Here is a 21,027-nt window from a genome sequence, read left to right on the forward strand (position 1 = left end):
ATTTGCTGTCGGTCAGAAAAAGGGTGCCCAATGACAGGCAACCAGCGGCAGCATCAATTGGTCATCATTTCTGTCATTTAATTGAATGTTTGGTGTCATGATGGTCGGTGGTGCTGCCGCTTTCAAGAACAACGCTTTCGAAAAAACAGTCAGCCTACGGAAGGAGTGTTCGGATTTTCGGGTTTTCGTTGTTGCGTGCGTGCGCGTATATGTGTGAGGTGAGAGTGTAAATTCAAAGTTTTTTTTTAAATATCCGCTGGTGTAATTACGATTCCGGATGGTAGAACAAAGGAGTTGTGTTTGGTTTGTTGGTTGCGTTTTCAAGCGAAGGATGCTGTTCTTTCGTTAATTGTGTTTGGTCGCCGTGTGCGCTTCGCTGTGAGTGAGCTGAATTAATAACAGCTGATTTAGTGCTATCCACTGATCACGGTTGTGATTTTGTTGCTTTAATATCCACATAAGCAGGAAGTAAAGTACAGAGCAAAGAGAAATCTATCCTCCTTCTATTGTGCCGAATTGTTTCTGAACGCGCGCGTGTGTGTTTGTGTGTGCGCATTGATATCGAAATTCTTGCTACAAAAGAAAGAAAGGTGAGTGAAAAGGCTGCTGTGATGATGGGTTCCACAAGAGTGTTGCAAGTTGCATCTATCGAGTTTATTGTGTGCATCGATCAAAACGAGCCTCACCAAGCCCACCAAGTGCTTCTTCCACGGGGTCCGGTCCGTACATGTCCAGCTAGTGCGTTTCCCTTCACCGAGTGACACAGAAAGAAAGTAATACAGATCCGAAGGGAAACTGGTATAGGAAAAAGGGTTGCTATGTTGTTTCCATGCGTGTGTACGTGTGTTTGTGTGGTTGTTGCTGCTGGTTACTGAGGGCACAAGCCCAATCGAGGGAGTGAAAGAGAAGAATGGAGAAAAAACGAGTCATGAACGACGACGATCGTTTGATGCAGCTTCTAGCTTAGTTGGGGTTTCTTGAAGAAGATGGAAAAGGGATTGATCGCGCTCGCTGTGTTGGTCCTCGCTAGATGGGTGCCCTAGTATTGGGAGGGTATATATCATAGAACTGGTTTTCCCATAATCATCGCTGAGAATACTCCCCCCCCATGACAGCAAAAGGAATGGCTCTAGTGTGACCAATCAAAGGCCAACACACATTGCATATGCGGCTAATGCTCTGTTCTCGCGAAGATGTAATTTGTGTGTTTTGTTCATGCATACACACGCACCCAAAATACATCGCGACACACCTGCCCCCAGAGTTCTGTTCCAGAGAATCATTCACTCGTCTGTTCATTGTCACCTTTTGGGGGTGCGCTTGGGTGTACCGATATCCAGGAATAATAACTCCATTGTGCGTGGAGCACGAACCGCTTTAAACCGAATGCCACCCCATGCCAGCCGGATGGATGTATGGTAGTGTGTGTGCATGGAACACACGAATGCAAGAGAATGTGTTGGTGAAGTAGTAAGTAAGGTATGTGGAGAAAGGGCGGTCAACAAGTGCGGTGAGAAGGAAAAGGTGCAGCAACGGAAGAGATCAGAAGACAAAAGCGAACAGCAAAGAAAAAAAACGGTTCGTTTGAATCAAGTTGGCGCTGTGCTCGGCTCCGTGTGCTGCTTCTTTGGATGAGATCGTTTTGCTCAGCAGATCTCCTACACGTACCTTTCCAGATGATTTGTTCCGTTCGGTACACTTCCCTTTCCCGCTGGCCATAGTAAAACGGCGGAGTTTCACGCCCCGCCAGAATCGCCAAACGTGCCAAACGCGGTATGATTCACACCAGAATTTCGCCGCGACACATACAACGATGTTTACGCACTGCTCCGCAAGAGTGTAGCAGCGGCCTCTGTGTCTCGTCGATGTTGTGCGGTTTTTTGCTGGAGCCCACTGCTGCTATGACGATGTGACTGGCCAACTTTGATCGTATGTTGTCTCCATCTTGCTTGCTGTTGCTTTTCCTCCATTCATTGGGAATATGCGTGTCTGTGTGTGTGTATATTTGGTGTCGGTCTGATGGTTGGCTGGTTGGTCGCCGCTTAACCCTACACAACTCTCTGCGGGAGATATTTGTATATTACATTTTTGTTTCCCTTGTTGCCTAAACCCTTCAGGCTCGTTATTGTTGGACTAAGTGGAGTGTGTGTGTGTCTGTGTGTGAGTCTGTCGATCACAAGCCCTCAACATGTCAGCCTGCTCAAAGGGTGCTGGTATTCTCTTATGTTCTCCTTCATTCGAACCAAAGGAATTCCGTAGGGCGAAGTACGTTCGTGCCTGATGCGATTGTGCCTCCACGAATGCTGGGATACTCGTGGACGAGTGCTTATGCTCGTTATGGGAAGACGATCAGGATGCCGGTGTTGCGTTAATAATCTGAACCGTTACTACTCGTATTACTATATCAGCTACAAGATCAGCTGGAGGACATCTGGAGCCCAAAGTCAAACGGTAGTTAAGTTTCACAAAATTCGAAAGCGAATTCAACCATCAGGATCCTTATAATAACGTTTGCATTGAAAATAGATTGATTGTGACGAGTTTTCATTCGATGCCCATGAACTATAAGTCAACCCACTCATCTTTGATGTCAAGCCTTTTATGCACGGACAATTTATAAGGGCAATGTGTTTGGAGCTGTTAAAGAATTGCAATTGAAAATTTCAAAAAGAACGATTTGAATCGTTTTGAGTTTTGCACTGTAAATTTATCACATTGTTTTACTAAGCCAATTCCAACAGATCCCCGACTGACTTCAGGTTAGAAAGAAAATATGTTTTTTGCCATAACCTCTGCCAAATGATATTTCCAATCATTTTGGTGCCAAGATGTTGTAGCAACCGATACGAACTCATCAGATCATTAGAAAATTCTAGGAAAGTCTAGTATTTGATCTTGAGAGAATCCCGGCTAGAAACTTGCTTATTTCTGAGAGATCATTCGGGTAAGGGTGACAATATTTTATGTGAAGAATTCTGGGATTTAAGATTTAAGCAATGCTTCGTGAGTTACCTATACAGTCACTTGGCCATCATAAGCTGCCTCAAAATCCACAAACATCTGTTAAAATAGCTGGAAAATTGTTCTAATGATTTTGTTTTAAATCGTCCATCAAAGTGATTAGATCTTAAAATAATAAAACAATACAAATTCGAAAGTTTATCTTGCGTTTAATAAAACAGATGTCTATCACATAGTGACAGCGCTGTGTACATATGACAGTTGGTTCGATCACCACCTTTTGTTGGCGGTCAACGATGTTTGTTTATCTCGGATGTTTATGGACGAAATAACAAATACAAAAGTGATACGTAAATGGTCCAAACACATGAGAATGGATTGAAATCGGAGCAAGACTTATTTATAGGAAGTTTAGGCTTTTTAAATGCATGTACTTTACCTAGGAAAGTGCTATTTGACACATGAACAATGGTTGTATTAAACCTATCGTACAGTTATTTCAGTACCTTCGGTGTTGATTTTATGCCAATCATTTTTGAAAATACGCTCCCATTTTCCAAAGATGGTGTTATAGTGTAGCTTACGTTTTGTTTTAACATTATCTACCCAGCAGCATGCATCGTATTAGAAGAATCTCTCGCCATCGGTTTCCGGTCCAATGATCGGTTATTTATGCTTTAGAAATAAAAGAAAAGAAAAATAGCGTGGCGCCAGAACCTGTGGTAGGAGAAAATTGAAACAGCCATGAAGGAGGGGCAAAGTTTTTCTTTCTCGCTGCATTTTAGTGCATTCGTGCACTCGTAGTTGGGGGGAACTAATGAACTATCGGAGGAGCAACATGCATGTATCCTGTCGACGGGAACACGTTTAACTATTTACTTATCATTCTATTTTAAGTTATCTGTAAAATCATACGGATAAATAAAAGATAAATAATGTTGAGGCCAATTTTTATGAGATAAAACCCCAACAGCATTTGCTATTTTTTATGTGCATATATTCAGGACATTCGGCTTTGTATTTGTAAGGTGTATTTTCGTTTTTTTATCCGAATGTTTTGATCAAATTTTTTATAAAATGCGATCTTCAACTGTACTAAACTTTTCAAATATTTTTATACATCGGTCCGTTTTTGATTAACATTTGTTTGCTCAATTGCGCTGTTTAATTGCACCGAACGACCGTTTCATTCATGGCCAAGTTTGAAGATTTTTGAGTGTGCCCGGCTTTGGTGGCTTTCATTCGAGCTCGATTTGTTTACTTATTGTTTCTACTAAAAGGTACTCAACCACCATCACCACCATCGCTGGGTCGCATTTGGTTTTGGACGATGTTTGGGCACTAAATTGTTTCCAGCTTTCCGGACCAGCTGCCCTAATAGAACCTTCGGAACCGAAAACCCTGGCTTGTAAAAATATACACTCCACAAAAGCGCCTGGCTAGCGCACCGCGACCCGGCAGCTGATGATGGATGCAATGATCCCGGGGATGATGGTTTTTGTTTTCATTAATTAAGCCAGTCGCTTTTCAATGTTCGGCAAATTGGAGCTGAAGTGAACCGCACCGTTTTTCTATATCTTTTTTGGCGGTTGTTTTGTGTCTATCTTTCTTTTTCGCTTCTTGTTTATGTTTTTTTTTTTTTTTGCTTTTGCGTCCAAAGGTACGTTTTAATATGTATTTTTTGTTTGATTCTGACATTGGACATTTTCGCACACCGATGACAGAGCACGGGTCGGAAATGATGAACCATCGACGAGTTGCCGTTATAATTGGTAGAACAATCTCCCAACGACTCGGTTTTTGACGGTTGGTAAAGGAGGAAGGACTTTGCAAAGGGAAAGGTAGAAACGGAACCAATAATCACAGCAATTACACGAGCACCGGAGGGCCGGGGTCTGGCCGAGCAATTATCGGTGAGGGCCACATTATATTTGTCGGAAAAGTGATCGCGAAGCGTAACGCCGCCGCCACGTTACACGCCGGCCGTGTGATGTTTAGTGTCGGCTCGGGAAATTGTTTTGTATTGAGTGGGGCCTGTTTTTTTTCACTTCCTTTTTGTTCATTAACTTTATGTTTGTCCTTCCGAAAATTTCCGTGCTACGTTCGCAATTCTGCTGAACTATTTTTGCGGTGAAACGCAAATCGCCAAATGTTTGTGACGTGTCAAATCGAGAACGAATTGAGGCTCGAAAGGTGAAGATTTGGCGGTTTTCATGGATGATTTTCACTTTCGAGTGTAACGATGAGAGTTATTTTACTAGTGGAAAAATAGTCTTGGAACAGTTTCCATAAGCAGGATTATTGGCTAATGGTGTATTTATCTTAGCGATTTTTTATTAAATAATCTTAGCGATCTACTCAGTATCATCTTTGATGTCGTTCCGTTTATGGTTGTCTACAGAGAAGCTTTTGTAAGGTTATCGTTAGTCTTAGTTTTGGTGAGGGCCCTGGCTCAAGTCCTTTTATACCAACATTTTTGATTGAATGCTTCTTAGAGGATTCTGTTAGAAGAACTAACAGCCATCAACAGTAAGCCTGCACTTTAATACTAATTCCTCAAAAATATGAACATGTTTTTGATTGTTCATCATTGGGCGGAAAAAGTGTGATATTTAAATGTATAACTAGCATTTTTAAAACACGCAACTATGATGTATAGCCGTTTTCTGGAACTGCATGGCGAACAGCAAACCGTCAGTGCCAAAAAATATCGTCCACCAAACCGAAATTCGTCATAACCTCGGCGAAAACTAGAACAGGGTGTGCATGGATGGCTCTGTTGGTTTTGTTTGGTTATTCTCACCGATCGATTTTTCACGGCATAGTTTTCCATTTTTTAAGCGTAAACTTGTTGCATATTTCTCTTTCGTCACCCATGTGTGTGTGTGTGTGTGTGAGTGCATTCGAGCTTCGTTTTGCCTGTCTATGATTTGTGGGCCGCTGGGTTTGATAAATTTCCATCAGCTACTGCTGTTGTGTGGTAGTTTTAATTTTGCTGAAATTGAAAGCTTGCTATCTTTGCCAGCGGGGGCAATCCAAGCACTAAACGTTACGGCGACGGTGGCAGATATCCAACTTCTGTGTGAGAACTCCCGTTCCCATGCGATATGCAGCTCGCCATCTCTCGAAGACATAAAACCGAGGACCGAGCAAGTGAGCTGCACCCGTCCTTAGGCTATGGAGGTATAGGCTATGCCGGCCACGTTTTGTTGCCGCCGGTCGTGGTAGCATGATCCAGTTTTAAATCGTTGGTGGTAGTGAAAAATCGGGTGGAAAATGGAACGATGGTTGTTGCTGGTCCAACCGTGGCAGGCTGCTGTTTTGGCTGCTGGCTGTTATTTAATTATTTATTCCAGACCACGATCGTCGGAGGCAGTTCCCTGCCGTCTGCGTTATGCCAGCGTGCGGTCGGGTGGTTTCGGTCTTAAATGGTTTCGTAATCGGAGTCGGCATTGTTGTGTGGTGTAATTTAAGGTTGAGCTGCGGCTGAGATGCACTTTCAGCTGGGCGGAGGTAAACTTCTATTGCCCTCATCGCGTAAGTAAGGTCTTGTCTTTCTGACGAAAGCTTGGTAGTAGGAAGGGTGTGGAGGAAATAAAAACTTAGTCGAAGTTAGACGATTTTTATGATCAATTCAATAAATTCAATGGAAGTATAACTTATTTTGTTAACGAATAATCACATTCCTCAATTCCATTATTATACTCCCTGATAGATACATACGATGCTCCACGTGACGGAGGACATCGCGCACTTGGCGAACAAATTATTGGCATATTTGCCATCCGAAGCAGCCAGCCATTAATTTGGAGGAGAGCACTAGCGCACGAATCCCTATTTTCTTTTTTTGTTTGGTCTTGGTCGACGAAAAGAATTTGTCCCATTCAGCGATAAGCTTCAGCTATGAAAGGTATACCCGGGTTTTGCGGTTGATCTTTCCATTTATAGCCCCACGTGTTTGGCCAGCGAAAGGTTTCTGCGTGGAGGCTGTTTGTCATAATTTTGCTGACTTCTAGCGCACTTTATCTTCGGGAAGGAACACTCTTTTGTTCCGTTTTATAGTCCTTCGCAAAGAACCGGGCGAAGGACTATAAAACTTGTTGTAAAGAAAGCGGGCATCATCACTGCTGCTAGCCCAAAATGGGGGCTCGACGACCCGACGAATTCGATAATAGCAATCATGCCCTTCGGAAGGTTGTTTCATCCATCGGCACCGGTCGTAGGTCATCGTCTTCGGGATGGGATGTTTTTCTTTCGTTTTTTTCGGGCGATGCATAGGAAAAACATAATCTAGAGCGACGAGCACATGGCTCTAGCGATTCCCGCTGGATGGTTTAGAAAGAAAAATCCCGCGAGAAGTGTTTTCGTCCGTCCGGGGGAATTGGTGATAAGCTGAAAAATGGAGAATTTATGTGGAATTTCGTTCGAAATATCGAATTAGGAAAAATTGTTTTTCAGTCGTTGCTCTGGAATTGGTTCGTCGACAATTTTCGGTCGTTTGTGGAGTGGTTAGCTGTGCGGTTGCTTCATCGTTTATCGATATGCATAAAGTAGTGATGTCTCCAGGGTGAACTTAATGGAAAATCTTAATATTTCGCGTGCCAGCTAGAGTACACTGTGCTGGCACATGGTACGGAGAGATAACTTAAGTTATAAACTAACACTTACAACATTAAAGCAATAGAGTTGTTGCAGGAGTTCCGATTGACTGCTGGACCCCAAACAAAGAAAAACATCATCCCCCCCCCATTTCGTCGATGAAATGGACAAGGACATTTGTTTGGGTAGGAGTACGCCATACTCTTATATCGAGAGGGAAAGCGTGAGGGGTTGTGAGTAAGAGTTTAAAATTTCTCGCTTTACTCACATACCACGCACCGGATTTTAGTTTTAGCTACATGACGCCACGTTTGTGTGTGTCTGTGTGGGTTTGCGTTGATTGTGCGAGACGATCCTTTTTCCCAACGCGTCTGCTGCACCGCACGATAAGGCCGGATGAGAACGAAAGTTCGCTGACTTTGCCCCGTGCTGATTTTGACATCCTTTCTGTGTGTTCGTCGACCCTGTCGATCAAAGTGGGAAACCTCTGAGTCGGTTTGTGTGTGTGTGTGTGTGTGTGTTGGTGTATCCCAATGCGCTTTTCCTTTCTCTCTAACACACAGTCAGCACATTTTCCTTTCATTGCTCCCACACTGGGGTTGAGTCTGTGCTGGGACGCTTTTCTGTATGTTCTGCGGTAGAGTGAGTGCGATGAAATGAGTTAAAACGAACGAGATGGGGAAATGTGCTGCGTTTTTATCTCTTTCTATTTTCTCATTTTCTCCACTAGTCTAGCAGCCGCTTTGCTCGCACCCCAAAACAGGGCTTTAAAATCAATGCTGTCAATCGATGTCTAAACCGCGCGTACACTTCGGGAGAAACCTCTTTCTGGGTGATTGCTTCTCTCAAACGCATTTGCATTGTTCGTTGCTTGTTTTCTTACGTTTGTTCAGCGTGCGATTGTGCCACAAGGTTATGGTATTGGCAATAAATGAAGTGCGGTTTCAAATTGAATGTGAAAAGCAAATTTATTTTTGTTAGTTCATGTTTCACTTTCTTTACCACAACTCCAACGCACTTTTTTATAATTTTATTAGTAAAAATTTTAAAAACAAAATTTTTAAAATGTGTGCTGTTTAGCTTATTCTCTATGCGATGTAATATTTCTCATTGTATCTAAAGAGCCGCAAGCAAGTGCTGTCACAAGCAGACTGCATTTAATGGACCTCAGGAAGCATTGGCCATCCTTAAGCGGTGGGATCACTTCCAACATATTGTGATACTGAACATATTACCTCAATGTCGATGGGATAAGGCTGCCGTTGTTACCAGATCAACCATATTGATCGTTGTAAACGTTTTTGGTTTGTTGCTGCTCCGGGTTCATATCGCATCCAGACCGTCTCCCCGTACGTAGGACGGGTAAATTAAGTAACAGAAATCTAGAATTGTGGCAGCCCGAGACTTTTCCAAGTTGTAGGTGCAAAGGAAGGAAGAAAGTTAAGCTCATCAACATTCATTTTTTGTGCAAGAAAATAATTTCTATACACAACCTTTTGTTCCGGACTTTGCTAATTGCTGTCGACTTTAAACGCCCCCCCCCATTCAAACCAGACAATTGTGTGCAATGTTTAAATGGAAACAGAAACCACGCACATAGACCGAAACTGTCGAAGCGACGAATAAGGCTGGAGCAGAACCCATCCAGCACTCGAATGGTTCAAAAATCTAAAAGGATTTATTTATAGTATACGTATGGGAAATACGCGGCGTGTGAGTGCACTCTCGTCTAATGCACATTTTATGCACTGCGTGCTTTGAAACCGTAAAAGGTTGTTACTCATAATGTTGTTGGCGGTGCGTGGGGTGGGCTTTTTTTTGCTGATACTCCTTTCCACGGGAAACATGTTTTCCCATTTCACCCTACACGAGCCCCGAGTTCTGTTAACGAACTTTTATATTGTTATGCCGTTTGTTATTATTTGCACAACCACATTGCCTTTCTTTGTTGATTGAGTTCCGTTTACGTTAGAGAGGATAACACAAATGTTTAGCGCACAACAAGGACGATGGTGAACTGTGAATCTCAAGGGCTGTATGAGGAAGCGGTGCTAATGGGAGAGGGGATCCTATTTCTGAGGACAAATACAGTCGGATAGGAGAAGGTGAACGTAAAAACGTGCGTGGGAGTGATATCGAAGCGAACAGCGAGAAGAAAAGCGTTGCATCCTTTGGCCTATGAGAGCAGCGTGATAAGAAGCTTTTCGACGAACGAGAAGATCCTTGAGAGTTTTGGAGCATACACTTTCTCCCTAGCGAAGTGGAAGAGAACCTATGCCATGTTGTAGCCTTGTTAAGGACGATACACCAAGGCTAGCTAACACAGCGCGTACATCGAAATCGACGAGTCGGTTATTGCTCTCGGGTCCCCCGATAACACAGAGCATCCAGGAGAAATGAACACCCAAAACGTCCGTGCTCCGGACCTGCGCACTGTCAGCCTGGGTTCCACACTAAACCATGGCGGCAATGAGATCCTGACAGTTCTCGTTTTTCACAGTTTCTCACCAGATTTTCCTTGTGGCGTGGAAGCGTTTGTTATGTGTATCGTTTTTTATTTACCCCGTCGAGCGCCCTGCATTCCACAGCGTCGCGCTGTCCTGTAACTTCCACTAGCGCGAGGATTCATTTTATGCGTGAGTGACCCTCCGTGCCAGGGATAACAAAGACTCTCGTCGATGGTTCAGAATTTCGGACACAGTTGGCGAAAGCTGAAACTGTCAACGTAAAGAAGGGTAGCAAAACGTTTCGCCAATGTTGCACATTATAACGAAGGATGGAACATCGAGTTCAACCATTTTCGTTCAATTGTAGGTGGAAAATGTTGCAGTGAAATCCAAGTTTAACAGACGATAAATGGCGAGTGTTTTTACAGTGAGTATTGCGTTGTTTTGTGGGTTGTTGCTCTGCTTAAACTTCTTTGTGTTGTGTTGGCACACCAGCAGTGTCGGAGTGAAGTTTTGGTGCCATGTGTGCCTATGGAAAAGTGCATCCCCATCCTCAACGGGAAGGAGTTGGTAAACCATACGTGAAAAACATTTTAAATATTGCTCTGCAACCATCAACCTTTAAAGTGTGTGTTTGTGTGTTGTGTACGTGAAGGGCATGATTCTTTTGATATCTGTGCGTGCTTTATCTTGCTGTTGCATTAATCGAGATGTTGTATTTATGAGTATCTTCCGGATGAAAAACGGCTCTCTAAGCCCTTATCTACTTTTTCGTCCTTAACATCGCATAGGTGTGTGCGTGTTGATCAATGGATAAATAAACAGTATGCAACATTTTGTTTATTTTGTTTGTCGGTGGCAACGCTTCCGTCAAGGACCCGCAAAGGAAAAACCTTCTAAATAGGATTTTTATTGAAATTTAGTAGCTCATTTTTCCACGTCAATGGAACAACGATCCAAACTAATCCCGCGAGAGGATTGATTAGATTCCAATCGAGTATCGCTAAGCTTAATCGAACGAACCGTCTTTGTAATTGTGCAAAAAAGACGGAAAACATTATCAGCATCCATCCAAAGCTCTTTGTGTATCGGATACACACAGTGATGATATGCCGAATGGCTGACGATGGTAAAGACCAGCAACAACGCATTTCTTCAGCGTGTGAGTGTGTGTGTGTTAGTTGTTGGGGGTTTTTCGCGCTGTTGTTGATCGGGAGTTGTTTTTCGTTGCGAGACTGCGTGCTTTGGTGCGGGGACTAGGGAACGAAAGAAGAAGAAGAAAAAAAAACAGCCCAAAAACAACCATGACTTGAATACCAGCGAGATGAATTTTCCAACCGAATAGAGGAGAGAGCGCACGTGCGAAAGAGGACGAATGAAGTGAACTTTTCTTCAGCGTGAATGAAACAGCATGAATCAAATCTTATTCATGAATTCGAGACACATCTCGTGAGCAATGGCATTGCTACTCGCTTTAATGTTTTTCTCGGTGTGTGTGTGTGTTGAAATGGGAGGGAAATGGAAAAGCTAGAGAGGAAAAAGAAAGAAAAAAAAAACAGCTGACCTTTTGTTTTGTCGCGAACTTTCCGTGGTAGTGGTGGTGGTGATTGGACCCCTAATATGAATGTACGCGCTCGTACCTTTGCCACACTTTGTGACTGAAGGGGTATTTTGTTGTTGCTTCCGTTTTCGAAGGACTCTTGCATTTTTGTACAGCGAACCACTACGTACAGCAACGTCGCTGACGGCAAGTTGATAGTGAAGTTCTCTTTTTCTCATTGTGCGTGTGGTGTACACTGTACTGTGTGTATCGAGCAAAAGGTAGCACCGAACTTTATGCTAGCCTTTCTGTGGCATAGCAATAGTGGAAACAGTGTTTGATTTGTGCTAGGGAGAGAACCTGTTCCCCTATGGCTCACGACTATCCGGACTGTTTGGTAATCCTGGCGATAGTACTTCTTTCAGCTCGGTACATACAGTCAGTCAGACAAAGCGTAGTGAAAGAGCAACGATTTCCATACGCATAATTTTGCACCTTTCAACCCGCGCCATCGTTAGGAGGAAACAAAGAAACATAAGTTTTGCTTCAGCTAGCAACATTTTTGCCAAAGGAATTGAATGGATATCTGGGAGAGCGAGATAAAGTGGGGTTCTGCTCTTCGTACTTGCGGTCAGGATTGTCATCCCCGGTTGGTTTCAATATTTTATACCACAATTTTTATATTGATGAATTAAACTGGGTTAAAGTATAGAAATTGTATTCTACATTTCTCATAATTTTACAAAGTGAATAAACAAAATATGGTTGTGCTTATGTCTGCCGGAATCTGTCTAGAGTCTGGCTATCCAATTCAGATTTTTCTTCGACATTGCTAGTATGGGATTTGATCCTGTCTTCTGAAAAGTTGAAGCCCTTTGAAAAAAATTATCGACTGACCGAAGTAGCATTCGACCTGCACAACTGCAAAAATTTAATCGGGCAAGCAAGTTCATAATTGTTTAATTTCGGAATGTTGGACGATAGCTCATGGAGCGAATTATTAGCAAGTTAGATACTTTTTTGTCCAGGTACATCCAACATGATTTCTTCTGAAATCTTGTGGATTTGATAAACTTTTGAAATCTTCTATTTGCGGCTAGTTTGTCCAAGTCTTTATTTTGTTGTTTTCTTAGATGGCTTAAGATAACCTCGTAGCCACCAAACTTGTCTAAAGCACACGGAAATAATTTACAAATTTTGTTAAATCTTGTATGAGGAATCTTGTAAGAAATGTACCATATGGTTACACTGATTGTGGTAGTAATTGTCAAGCATGATACACTGTTGGGATATAATTTTTACAAACGGCGGCCATCATTCTAACACGCGAAACAGCCAAATGGTGGGAAAGGAACCATACAGTTACTGCTTCAGGACATCCCGACAGTCTTTGCTGGAGTCGTATGAGGATGACATTTGGTTCGATGGAAACAGGGCAAATTTGTCGTTGCTCGATGCGAATATTAACCAATCAAACCGCAATTAAACGATCGTTTTCTTTCATTTAATTAACTTGCGCAGAACAGTAATTAAATTTTAATTTTCATTTCATTCTATTTCGTTTCAGGCGCACTGGATATCGTGTGAAATTGGAGCTTCAATCGCGTTAAATTGAAACAGATCATTTGAATAACGTTAGTTTAACAATTTTATCTCGTTTCATACTGGTGCAATTATTGTTTTTTTTTCGGTGCAAACTAAGATATGATTCGAAGTGGAAGATAAAGTTTTTTTTTGTGTAATTTTGCTTACGATTAGTGTCTGATGGTTTGTGTGTATTCATTTTTTTTAGGTGCGTGTGCATTTTTTAAGAAATTAATGTGTGAATGAAGATCTGATCGCGTGAATCTCTGAAATTTGATAAAAAAGTGGTTCAAAATTAATAATCTATATGAGTCCATGAAAGAACCTTGCACATATGAAGGGCAAGTGTAAAAAATAGCCTCCCCAGTGTGTGTCAGTGTGTGCTGGAGTAGTGTACGGTGTGGTGGTACACAGATCGATAAATGCTCGTCTTGTGCTCTTGGATGTGTACTCGGAAGGATCTCTTCTCATCTCATCTCATCAATTGAAAGGATCAGCAAGTGGGTTTTAGTGATCGTGAGTTTTGTTTTCCAATCCTTTGAAAAAGCAAAGCATCAGTGTATGAGTCATTACGGGTAACGAAGGAATTGTGCAAAATTGGTGAAGAAAAGTTTTAACCAGTGAGCAAAAGCAGTGTTCGAAGCGTAGAGTAGCAAACGCTAACACGTTCGTCCGTAGTGTTTGTCTAGCTGCTTTCTCCCGTGCACGTGTGCGACGACGAAGCCAAGACGACGGCACATTCGCGCTTCAGAACACAGCACGATCGGCGGCGGCCATCCGGTTCCGGCTGATCGGGTGAAAAAATGCATCTGAAATGTGGATTATTGCTACTTTTTATGCTGCTGCTCCTCAACGACATCGAAAGTGGTGAGTAAATCTCGGACATTATTTACAACATGAAGAATGTGACCGTTGTTTTCGCTCAGAATAACCAACTATTAAGAGGGGGGGTAACACAGAATGGCGGGATTTGGATGATGATTTGGATAAACAAACAGTTTGAAATGAGCTTCCATTTTGGCTTATGATTTTTCAACTTCCACCTAATCCTGTGGCGGTGTTTGACTTCCTATCTCTAATCCTTTGCCACGATCGGGGTACGATGAAGTTGGATGGAGGTTTCTCCGGTGGTTTTTGCGCTTAGAATGGCACGTGGCGCTTCCTGCAGAGCAGGCAGTCAGGCAGAGCTCAGTGTGAAATCTAAGGATGAGGTACAGGTACCGAGGGATTAAGGGAAACGTTCGTAGAATTGAAAGATATTTGAAATCGTTTCCTAAGTCCCCTCCCGAGAGCATGTTGAATGCAAATCATGCTAAATTACCATCAGAGGGGATAACTTCTCTTCGCTCTCGCTTCGGTATTTGCAGTGTGAGTGAATTTTGTGAATGTTGGGCTTTCATTTGTGTACATGAGCATTCTTTGTGGATCAAACAGATATAAGCATCAACTTTAGAAGTATTTAGATTTAGCGTTTTTTTCGTATAGAAGAGTTATTTTCATATAATTTAGAATATTTCTCGTAGGAGTTCCTTGTTGTTGAAGTGTGATTAGTGTATCACAACAAACCTTTCCCTTGGGAATCCGATGAACACTCTACGAAAATAATAGATTTAGGAACATTTTCAAAAGTCGGGAAAGAGACGAAAGATAAAAAGCTGCTTCTAGACAAACGAATCTACAACTTCAAATTAAACTGACGGTAGGTTTTTAAGATATTTGAGGAATCCTTCGGATACCTTACAATAGTCAGATCACTCTGTAGGATATTGTTGAATGAAGTATTTTATTTATTTATTTTTTCATGTATGTTCCTATTTTGGACTACGCCAGCAGGTGTCACCTCTATGGATAGGTTGGAGAGGGTACAACGGACGTGTTCTAGAATCGCCATAAGGCGCTGCCTAAACGACCCCAGTGCTGCTTCTTCTCCATCCTCGGTGCGGTGTCAGTTGCTGGGACTGGTTGGCTTAAAAGATCGTCATTGTCAGGCGCGCAGGCTATTTATTGCCAAAATCCTTCTTGTCCAACATTGACTCCCCTACCCTCTTGGCAACCATTCCCATCTATGTCCCATCCTACCGCTTGCGCGTTCGCCCTCCATTTCTTATCCCATTGCGACGTTCGCGCTTTGCTCAAAGTGACCCTTGGATGCGCGCCTTATATGATTTCAAGTCAGTAGGTGATTTGTTTGACCAGAGTATGTCCTTTGCTTTATTCCGTTCCCTTGTATTTTCTTCCTTGTCCTAATGTGTTTCGTCCCTTTCATGACCGTTTTAATTATATGTTTTATTTTTACATTATTGTATCTAACGCTACTGGAAAGCCCTCGAGGCAACCAGTTTAAATAAATAATAATTATGTATTTTATTAAGTAAGAGCCAAGTTTTCACCAGTCTTGCCTTGTCTTGTTCTCTTAAGAAACAAAAAAAAAACGTTGTGAGAAACGCCGAGAATTTCCATTCTATCGCCTGCAGCTCGTCAACGGATCACGATTTAGCATTTAGCACAGGAATCTTATAGAAGCGACAGAAGATAGTTGACGTTTTACCGTGTACACGTGGCACGGAGACGCTGATGATGATGGACTGGTGACCTGTTGGGCGACGCGAAAGCAATTAAAAGTTACGAAAGTGTGTTTTTTTCCCTGTCGCTGCTGAATGCCGAACGTGATCGCCGTTTGACGGCTTTACGTGATGTATTCTTTTGCATTCTAATCGATGGTTTGAATGCCTAACATTGAGAGAGGATACAATTTTTATAAAGGTTGAACATAAAATCATGTTTTCTAATTCACAAAACTGTGACATTGAATGATTTGTATTACTGGTTAATATAAAGTCTGGAGAAACTGTACAAGCGGTTCTGTAAAGTGACTAACTCGGCAGTGAAATAAGGTCAAACACACGTGAACTTTATGTTTGCACATAAAAGATGTTAGTTACGCTGTCTGGGACGTGTGGTTTCATACGCCTCATGCTTGTGTGCCTGTGGTTCTGTTAATTATCTACCAACGTTTTCACTTGGGGCGATTTTTGAGTTCTTATTTGCGCTTACATGTCATTCAGATTGCGAATGTTGTGCTCCAGTTTTGTGTTCTGTTTGAGTTTGAGGTTCCAGTACGATAAAACGACATGCAGCAGGTGGTGGTGGTAGATGGAAAGCATCGCTCGGACTAACTTTGTACGTATGAGCCACAAGATACGAAGATGTGTGTATGATACTAATTTAATTGCATGGTGTTTGTAGAAGATGGATGTGGTTTCGACATATTTATGGGCAAGAAACCAGTAAGCTTAAGCAAGAAAGCTTAAGACAGGAGATAAACATAAATTAAAGGAATGCGCCACTTGAAAAAGGGATTCGAAGTTTCGTTAGTGAAAAGCTGTATTAAGCATTTTCTTAACACAGTCAAGTTTTTGGTTTTGGTTTCATTTGCTGCCGAAAAAGTTCATCACGCGGTGACAAAGTGATTTGTGGTTCATTTTTTCTTTCTATTTTAGATTTACCCGTGTGTACCTATACCATCATAAAAACGCAAGGAGTCCTTTGCGGATTAGAAAGGTTCCTTTTCTCCTTTTTGGACGATTCGACCTTTTTTGAATGTGTTTGCCTGGGGTGTGCTCGTGGACAAGGATAAGGAAGGTCAATTTAATTTCTGTTCTCTACTTGTATTCTACGATCCTGTTGCTTACAGCAGGTATAGGATTTATGTGTTATTAGGAAGGACTTAAGCAATCGACATCGTGCTATGTGGTTGCATTTTTTACGATATATTTTGCATGCGTAATACCTGTTGTATGACAGCGATTATAAGAGGGTCAGATAAGAGCTTTTGAAATAAATTTTTAATACGATGTTAATAGAGCAAACTGAAACCAGCTATCATAACAGAGCCGAAGTGAAGTTGATAAGTGAATCAGTGGTGGGTTAAGATATTTGGAGGCCCCGGGCGGAATGGCAGTTGAGGCTCCACTAATTGTGATGTTAGAAGGAAACATGGGGATGAGGTCCCTCTGACCGACGAGGTCCCGAGCGGCCGCTCCTTCCGCCCCCAGGGTGATCTGCCACTGAAGTGAATAGAGCGCTTTTGGCAGGTGATCTTCAGAAGAACTTACTTATAAGATGAATCATTTGACAACTAAGCTTATACTTTTGTGGTACTTGAAGTTTTATACCATTACTTCAGCTTTCTCGCCATAAACCACAGAGATCAACTTTTTATTTATGTTACATTTCTAATATTGGCGCATCTATTTTACGAGACTCGAGAATAACTTTTTAATTCGTCTGTGCCGTTAAGGCGGCAATGTTTGGTCATTTTCGTTTCGCGTCAATAATGTCTAGGTTTTGCCACAAGCGCCCGCCATCATTGCTTACGGGGCTCATTTTCACGAGTCACAGCGAAAATAACCTCCAACGCGTTTTTGAAGGACGCTTGAAGCTGCCCAGCACAAAGACGTTGGTAGAAGCAGCACCTCCTGGTCGTTGGTTGGTAATGTAGTAATTTGGAAGCGTTTCAGCGTTCGGTGTGCTTTTTCGTCCGAAACGAAGTGGTTGTGCTTTTGGCGAAAATTTGTTCCTTCCCATTCCGCGACCGTACGTGACTGTTTGTTGGCATATGACGACGGTTTGTTTGTGTGTCGCTCATTGGTCCGGCTTTCGGAAGTGGTGTCCTTCAATCGCATTCAGACGGAGATGGATAAAACATAAACCAGTTAACACTCGTATAAAATGTGTGCGTATAAAATGTCCCAAAAATTAATTCAACCGTTTCAAACGATGCCGTCGATGGCGAGTTTATGGGTGAGAGGCGTTGGTATGGCGCGCAGAGGAGAACATCACACGAAAATTGATTCTAAAATGTTTGTTACCCCCTCCGGTAAAGATGTCGGGGTTTAGTTGCAGTGACAGTGAATGGAAACTGCTTGTTCCGGTTGAAACAATCAAGGTTTATATGTCAGTAGGAAGTTGCCTTGGGAGTATTTTTTTACATTAACAATTGTTTTACGCATCAAAATGAAGCTTGTTGACTGAATAAAAGTTTTAATATTTTTATTTTGGTTTTTCAAGGATATAAATAAATATGAGTAAGGAAATAATGATTTTCTTGAGCTTGTAGACAGTGCAATTGTATGTCTTGAGACACCAGAAATTGGCACTGCATTAATATGCTACATTAGAGGCAGTCTGGTGACCGAGGCGGCACAGGTCTTCACTGGGTCCAGGATTTTTCGTACTCCGGTCGTACTATCCAGCTACGGGTGTAAACTAAGTCAAGGAAGCTAGTGATGACAAGGCAGACCTCTTGAATAATATACTATATAAATCTAGTAGATCCCGAAGATTTTTGAAGGATTTGCTTGATTTTGGATATTTTATTTTTATCTATCTCTCCTACTTTTTGTTTTATTATCAAATTCGATTTGGTGATTCAAAAATATCTGTAGATCCGTAAAAAATACGAAAGCCGCCTTACTAGAAATATAAATAAAAAAATATAAAGAAACTGCTGTGTCAGTTATAAAATTTCCGGAACAAGAGATCGGCAAAGGAAAAGGAATACGATACAGATTTTAACATAAGCATATTTCTGCTGCGAAAAGTTCTTGTTGTGATGCTAGCTTTCTATTCTATGCATTATAATTGCTACTAAAACTTTTTATACAACGTATTTCTTCATTCTTATGATATGTGTCCACATAAACGTCGTGTCAATGATTCATCGTCAGGAGAAAATCCGTGCGCTTGTTACTTCGACTAATGCGATGGAATATTCGTTTCTGTAATCTGTCCGTTCTTTTTCCGTCTATTAAACCTAAATGTGTGCTACTACTACCAGCGGATGAGTCAAGCAAAAAACTGCGCCTCGCACAGGGATTGGCCCAACAGTGCTAATGATGATAATTTTTTGCACAAATTTGAGCACCACCCTCCCCGTATATGGGATGCGCTTTTGGATTTCTCTCGCTATGATTTTAGCGCTATGCTTTCTATTGCTACCACCACCAACACATACTGACAGTATAACATCACGCGTAGTATGTATGCGTGAGTGCATTACGCAGCAGACGGCGCGGAAGGTTGATGAGTCGTTTCCTTCGCGTGTCGGTATGCATTATCATCAGCTGCAACGGCTAAGAGCGTTTTGGGGTGAGCAGAATAAAAGGTTAATTCCGATTGTGCTGTGGTAACCTGATCGATGACTACCAGCCATGGCTAGTAGTGTCGCTTAGTATATGGAAACTAGTAGCCGTAAGCTACGAGCGTTGTAGCAAAGGCAGCATTCGCGTAAATCTTGCGAATTCTGAAACGACAACGCACAAACGGCGGCTAGAGGTCAGTAACATCCGCGGTGTAACGCTTGTTTGGCCGCCCATATTCTCTCCCTTGTCTCCCATTCACGCACCCACAAACACAGAGTCACGCGTATACACAACTACCAGTGTTCTGCTCTTGGATGATAGTGATGATGGGCTTTGCCAGTAGGAGGACGTGCGATGATGAGACAAACCAACTGATGCGAATTATTCCGGCCTGTTCGCCCCAGCCAACACTGGTGTCTCCCGGCTGAGGGCAATGATTCATGTTCCGGTTTTTGAATTTCCCTTCGTCGAGTAGAACCCTCCCACCTCCCACCGCCTCATGCAGAAGACTGTATGGGGGCAAAATGGGAAGAGCGTATTCGAGGGCATCACAGTCAAAGACAACCCAGCGTTTGGTGGACTTTCCAGCGCCGTTTGTAGTTGGGCGGCGGTAGATGCAGCAGCAGTGAGCATCAGAGAATAATCTGGGTGCGCAAAGCATTCGCCATTAATCATCATTTGAATCTCGTTTGTATTCTACGAATGTCACTCTCTTTCCTGATTTCTATCTACGCTCTATGCTCCACCATTTTCTGCTATTTTTTTGTTTGCCCTCTCCAGCCCGGGAGCAATGGCTTGCTATTAGTTTTACTGTTCGGAACCTTTTTTGATTGTAATTTTTTTGGCTTTTTTGTTTAATGGTTGTTTTATGTGTTTCGTTTGTTCTGAAAACTCATTTCCAAAAGCATTCATTTTAGAATTGACGATAACGCTCTGATAGATTCGGGGTGTGGAGCAATATACTAAAGCTGTTGTAAATCTACGCATTTTTTCTATGTTTTGTAGCCATGAATTCGGTAAAAAAGGAACGTACAAAATATTTTGATATTCATGTTGATGAAATCATCATTCTGTTCGCGCCCAACATTTAGACAGGTTCATTGGAATTACTTGTTGAATTTGCTATGCACCAGATGGTGGCAGGTGTTACTGTGGCTGCAAGTGTAATACTGTGCAATTCAAATTATGCTCTTTACGATGTATACGAGAATGATTGGCACCACTATTTATGAATGTGTTTCCCTTCCCGGGACTCTCTGTCCAATAATGTCCATCATAATGTCCTGTGATGGAAATGTGATGGAAAGTAGCATGAACCATCAATTTTTCAAAGATTTGCGGCAGCCATCTTGCACGGTGTTCTGTGTGTTCAATGGTGATCTGTTTTAAGTCTTGTTTGTTGGAGCGATTCTTTAGAAAACTTTTAATGAGCAACTGCTCAGTGCCTAAGGGCTTTGAAAATATTGTAGCGAAAAAGTTTAAAACATCGCTTCTGCTTTGTGTCGCTTTGAGTAGTACGGTGTTTGTAATGTTTAATTGAAATGTATATTTATCTGTTTTTTATTCTTTTGAGCGTTTCATTTTTCTATGCAAAAGAAATTAATGTTTTACTGCTTTAAGACTATCCCGCGATCATAAAGAGCTCCTAATGGATCCGGAATTCTTGTGGGCACTAGAATAGTTCAGGTTTTGCTTCATCATATCAATAATTTCATCGTAACGCTTTTCGGAAGTCATAAAAGAAAGAAAAAAA

The 21,027-nt window shown here is 42.0% G+C and overlaps 1 protein-coding gene across 8 annotated transcripts in view; it reads left to right on the plus strand.

The window, feature by feature from the left end:
- Positions 1-68: 68 nt before the first annotated feature.
- LOC118511695 (disintegrin and metalloproteinase domain-containing protein 10) overlaps positions 69-21,027 on the plus strand; it is a 69,145-nt gene continuing 48,186 nt past the window's right edge. For 4 of the 8 annotated variants that reach the window (XR_004906173.1, XR_004906172.1, XM_036055098.1 and 1 more), the window contains exons 1-2: positions 69-218; positions 13,340-13,998. Coding sequence is in view for 6 of the 8 variants with exons in the window: in XM_036055098.1 (XP_035910991.1) it covers positions 13,935-13,998 (64 nt within the window). In the remaining 2 variants the exon portion in view is untranslated. The other 4 variants (XM_036055096.1, XM_036055095.1, XM_036055099.1 and 1 more) reach the window with 4 other exon arrangements.

The sequence above is a fragment of the Anopheles stephensi genome, chromosome 3, assembly GCF_013141755.1.
Source record: "Anopheles stephensi strain Indian chromosome 3, UCI_ANSTEP_V1.0, whole genome shotgun sequence".
NCBI lineage: Eukaryota > Metazoa > Arthropoda > Insecta > Diptera > Culicidae > Anopheles > Anopheles stephensi.